Genomic DNA, 6,000 nt, shown 5'->3' with positions numbered 1-6,000 from the left:
TAGCACTTTTACATTCATGATTACACACAGTACACTGCCTTTAAATCACAAGTGAACTTTTCACCTGTCAGAACACCAAAATACATTCTCCCAATGTAACTTCACGCAGTATCTTTTCAACCGTTTTGATGAATGCGACAAAAGGCACAAATTTATCTTTTAAAAAAAAGTTAACACAATAAAAGGAAGTCTACATACACACCAGACCTTCTCTTGCAAATTGTAAAACACAACACTTCACTTGAAAACAGTGAACAGACAAGAAAGATAAAATCCCAACGTTCCTCTCCGCTTTCCTTTTTGATACAAAAATATATACAAAATATATCATACATTGTACTGAACAGAAAGTTAGCATGACTGCATTACTGATATTCTTTAGGCCATAAAGAAAGTCGTAATCATTAATAGATTGGCATTCAATTCATTCTTTGGATAAATATGTTTAGAAAAGAAAGTAATGTTAATATCAAGAAATATATCACGAAAAAAAACGTCAAGACAGGCAGTCAGGACTAGCTCATAAAAGGATGGTGAAAGACGACTGGAGGTGAATGTTGCTGAAATGACCTTTGACCTTCAAGAAGATTACCTGCTTCATTTCACTTGCACACGCCACAAACCTCATTTGCATACAGGCTTCTTGGGCAGTATTTGATACGATATAACCAACAATCAGTGAGTTATCATCGCTGGTGGAAAAACAAATTATTATTATTATTTTGTTTTTTGTGCAAGGTATCAACATCAGGCCCATGACAGCTCGATAGCCGTAGCCTACTTCCAAAATCTGAATGTGCTTTCAACACACAACATGAGGTGATTGGTAATTTTTATCAAGATATTATGATGAAGTACTTGTTTAACAAGATGTCATAAAGAACTTGATATGTAATCTATACATATCTCTGCACAGCTTTGAAGTTACTGCACTGGGCGCTTCCCTAGGTAGAATTCCCCTTGAAAATTATTATTCTTATGAGCAGTCACATTTACTAACATGCTTGCCTGGAAAATAAAGAATTTTATAGCTGTAGACCATGTAGGACTTTACGTGCCTATACCCTTTTATTCATTGAAATGGTAATAACAAGCTGCATTTTTCCTTATTTCAAATACATTGAAACGTCACTCCTACTCAGAAGAAATATAGATATCAAAGCACACCGTTGCAAAGTTATTTATCTTCCTTAAAAAAATGTTATTTATTTGACATTTGCATGGGCAAGAGACTTAGGACATTTTGAACTCTTTCATGCACTACCCAAAGCACAGACATGAATAGACGGTTGTGGAAAACTTACAGGCGCTGAAAAATTAATTCCCCATAACTTTATGTCACCACACAGACGTGGCACAATCATGCACATAGCATTTCATTGCTCGCTTTTCGACACGTCTCAACAGGCATGCATCTACAAGTACAGCGCATTGCCTTACATTTTTTTGCACACGTTGAATAACATTTCGTATCTTAGAAATATACATGTACACTTTGTACAGACAGTGACCACTGTGGGGTACCAAATACTGTCATTCTCAGTCTCTTGGTCACAGAAATGTAAAAATACACTCCCCTTTCTCAGCCTCTAGTAGCAAAAAAAAAAAAAATGTTAGCATACACTAAAAATCCAAAATCAGTTGAGCACGACTGTTGCATTCAAACAGATTCAACATTTGTATCCCTGTGAAATTATTGAAGAGGCCTGTAATTCAATCTCCGTGAGTTACAAAGCAGCAAGCACAAAACATCACCAGAGTTTGAAAATGGACTTTGGAGCAAACAACAGCAAATCTATTTACAAGATGGAACCAGGATCGTGGTGAGGGCTTGTGTTGTGTGTGTGTGTGTGTGTACACCATGCTGGCATATTTTACCAAAAAGTGGACAACTTAAACGTCACAAGACCTCCATGATGCATGACGTCAACTCTTTGTTACTGTACAAATCATGATACAAGAACTTCATATAAATACACAAGAAATGTTTCAACATGAGTAACAGTGCACATAAACAGATTATGTGTGCCTAGAGAAAACCTCGACCAAAAAAGGGGGGGAAAAAAATCAGCAACCTATATTTTAACTTATTCCGCAACGTCATAAAGTAAGGCGATGTTTTTATATTGTTGACTTTAGTAGATGGTCATTAGTTTCAAATCATATGGAAGATGTTTATTCCACTCGCCATATTTATATCCAAACATGTAGTTACAGAGTCATGTGTTCCACTGTGATAGATTCAGAATTACACAACATGGTTGCCTTTTGCCCCATCCTGCAAATATACCAAAACAAATGCATTTCCTTTGCGCAGCTTTTGATTTGATCTTGATAAAAGTAAAAACGGCAGGACAGATAAAATTCATAGATATCTAAAAAAAACCCTCATACATCTATTCTTATTACCGTGATAATTTGTACAATGTACAGTACAATTGCTACAGGACATGACTTTGACTTACTAGGATGGACATGGTATACACTCATTAGTCCCTAACCCTTTCTTCGTATGTTTACACCAGAAAATTGCACATAACTAGCTGCAGTGACGACCTTTATATCCCGCCAAGTGACACTTGAAGAAAAGACAGTGGAAGGTGAAAGGAAGAACAGCTCTCCCTAGCGCTGGATGGCCGTCCACTCCAACTGATTGCTGGCGAACTTCTGGTAGTAGCTTCTGATGAGCTCCGCGTTGATCTCCTTCTCGTCGCACTGGGCGACCCGCTGCTCTGGAATGTCGACCAGGACGAGGAGCGGGAGGCTCTCGTCGGCGATGCCCAGGAAGTGCTGCAGGTTCTCCACGATGTCGTCCTGACAAGGATGGGAAAAAAATAAAACATCACAAAATGGTGCCACCACTTACATATTAACCCGTTAATTTTGCTACAAAACGCATTTCCCACAGACCCCTGCCCGAGTATACTCGGGACTTGTCCACAAAGGGTTTTTAAAAAAACAACATAAATTTCACCGTATCAAAAACAAGACCACACAAAATTTCTCAACTAAAGTGAATATCCACTTACATATCAAAATCAACACATATTAAAGGGTATGTACAGTTCTGGTTGAGGTGAGGATTTAGCTTTTAACGTTTTGCTAGATATTCAGAAACCACTCTATGAGATGTCAAAGAGCATGCAGTTCTAAGGGGTATCAAAAGTTTATTCGATGAAAATCGGTTTGAAAATGGCTGAGATATCCAAAAACAAGGTGAAACAAAGAGATCCTAATAAAGTTGTGGCATGTCGCCTTTTATTATTAGCCCTTTTTTGGATATCTCAGCCATTTGAAAACCAATTTTCATCAAATAAACGTAGAATCCTTCTTAAAATTACATGCTCTTTCATATTTCATAAGAGGCTTTTCATTATCTCACTTAGGAATGTTCAAAACATGAATCCCCACCTCAACCAGTACTGTACAGTCCCTTTAACATCTGTCCTGGGTAGGATTTGTCTCAACTTTGGAAATTCTTCTTGTGCCAAATCAACTTGGGCGGGGTTGACTGCAATTTACCTTTCCCCCGGCTTACACAGACAGAAAACAACAGACTTCACTTGGTTTCCTTCAAGGGTAAAGGTTCTTGCCACAGCTTAGTTCAAAGGAGCAGCGGTTTGGCGATCTGGAGGTCTTGGGTTCAAATTCCCATGAAATCCCATTTTCTTTCCTCATATTTCACTTATTTTACATAAATTTCTGGTCAGTTTCCTTGTGTTTGCACTTTTGCTTTTGAAAAACAAAAATAAAACAAAAACCTGATACCATAAATCATCTACATGAGTGCAAAACACCAACAGAGAAAGCACACGATAGTTGAGACGAGTCAGACATGTATGGGAAAATAAACACTTGAGCTCACACCATCTGACAATAGGCAGGTCTGCAAGCATATGAAAAATGCATGGGTATTTCTCCTATCAAGTCCTACCAACAAGTTACTCAAATCATCTGTACAAGCTAGCTCAATTAATTTCAGATGGAATCGAATTTACAATGCATTGTTTTTTATTAGGTTGGGAAAGGCCTTTGGCAAGCCTTCATGTTTAAGAACATTCTTATAGGGCAGACACAAAATTTGAATACGTCAGTTAACTGGTATATCAAAGGAGCACAACAAAAACAACAAATGTCTATATTTAGTTATGTTTCCTATGCTTGCTTTTGGAAGAGAGCTTGTAACATATTACAATACTTTGCACAACCTCACAATCAAAGATTTGCTTTGAAAATAAGAAAGATTGTCCAACCTGCTAACAACGTCAGACTAAGGTTTTAACAGTAAATCTACAAAAGTCACAGACAGAGCATGTGATGGAATAGCAAGTTACACAGATCATCCAAAAGAAACATCCATACATCAAAATATTTCCCCCTCCCCCTGCTGATTTCTGATTGAAATCACATAAACTTCATATCTGCTCATCTTGGTTGGCCATCCCTCACTCCTTGTGGCCAAACCAAAGAGCTCATAATGAGTGGGTACTAGCATGTGAAGTATGCATACACCCTGTACAATTGCTTAGTGAGTGCACGGGGAGATGTGAGGCGGTAGGCTCACCAATCATACTAACACACTAGCATACGAGCAGCCGAGGGGTAGCCAAATCAAGCAGTGCACACTCGCGTAAAAGTTCAAATACACGTTATAAAGAATGTTACTTGAGCGCACAAAGTCCGCCATTACTAAGTGGGTAATGGCAGCCTCCATGAAATCTGAGACACCATTGTATAGTTCGCCCTCTAGTGGTGGTGGTGAGGAGGAGAAAAATCTCTTTTGGGCCAAACCCACTGTGCGGTGGCTGGTATCAGCCAGCCCCACACGAGCAGGAAGTTTTGAACTTTGAACTCACATCGCCGGCGACGATGAACTTGCAGGCGGGTTTCTTTCCCTTCTCCTTCTCGGCTGCAATGATCTCCTCCGCCACGGGCTTCATCAGGTCCATAGCCTTCTTGACGTCATCATCCTCCTCGATGTCTGGCAGATTTTCAGAAAACAATGGACAGAAAGTAAAGATTTAAAGGACAAGTCCACCTTTATAGACATGTGGATTGAGTGAATGCAGCAATACTAGCAGAACACATCAGTGTGAGTTTGAGGAAAATTGGATGATCCATTGAAAAGTTATGAATTTTTTAAGTTTCTGCACAGTCACTGCTGGATGAGAAGACTACTAAAGCTTGTGATGTCACATGTGTAGAATGGTACAAAGAAAATATAAAGAAAATTCAACATATTTTCACTTTTCTCGCATAATAAAGGAATACTTGACTTTCCTCTTTCAGAAGGCAGGGGGAATAATATTACCCTTAACATATGTCACTGACAAGTCGAAGAAATTTGCACTTTTTTCAAAAAAAAATTCAATTTTGTTAAATTCTCTTCATGTTTTCCTTATATCGTTCTAGGCATATATGACAACATACACTGTAGGAGTCTTCTCATCCAGCAGTGACTGCGCAGATCATTCAAAAATTCAAAACTTTTGAAAGGATTGTCCAATTTTCCCCAAACTTTCACTGATGTACATTGTATTCTATTAATATTGCTGCGTTTACTCAATTCTCATGTATACAAAGATGAACTTTTCCTTCAAATGCAGAGATCATGGAATAATTTCCCTTCTTGAAACTGAAAAGCAATTTTAGTCAATGGACATTTTTTATAATCAAACTGATATACAACTCTATGTACTGAAATTGTCCTGCAAATGAAATTTTGTGAAGCAGTCATATCCAAAATGCATAGGAAATTGCTATGCGATACCAGGAAAATTATTCCCAGGAGATGTGCACCTGAACGGCCAGGTGAAAGCATGGACATGACCTTGTCAAAAATTAACTACATGGAAGGTCCACAATTGCACAGCATCATGACAATACTGAAAAAGTGATATTAGTGGAATGAAACTTGGGCTTGTTCATTCCATCACTGTCTAATGCAAATATACAATGTACTATGTAAGTAATGACACTCATTTGAGAGTAGGAGGGCAT

General features: G+C 38.2%; 1 protein-coding gene across 1 annotated transcript in view; it reads right to left on the bottom strand.

Moving 5' to 3' along the window:
* Positions 1 to 1,335: 1,335 nt before the first annotated feature.
* Positions 1,336 to 6,000, bottom strand: part of LOC139713558 (nucleoredoxin-like) — a 41,060-nt gene continuing 36,395 nt past the window's right edge. Inside the window, exons 7-8 of the mRNA XM_071625279.1 lie at positions 4,857 to 4,981; positions 1,336 to 2,814 (exon numbers count right to left, since the gene is read on the bottom strand). Coding sequence (XP_071481380.1) covers positions 2,623 to 2,814; positions 4,857 to 4,981 — 317 coding nt within the window. The 3' untranslated portion in view covers positions 1,336 to 2,622. The remainder of the gene's footprint in view (positions 2,815 to 4,856; positions 4,982 to 6,000) is intronic.

This window comes from Diadema antillarum, unplaced genomic scaffold (assembly GCF_040938485.1).
Source record: "Diadema antillarum isolate AM-2024a unplaced genomic scaffold, OU_Dant_1.0 seq00002002_RagTag, whole genome shotgun sequence".
Taxonomy (NCBI): domain Eukaryota; kingdom Metazoa; phylum Echinodermata; class Echinoidea; order Diadematoida; family Diadematidae; genus Diadema; species Diadema antillarum.
This window is presented reverse-complemented; position numbering and strand designations above follow the sequence as displayed.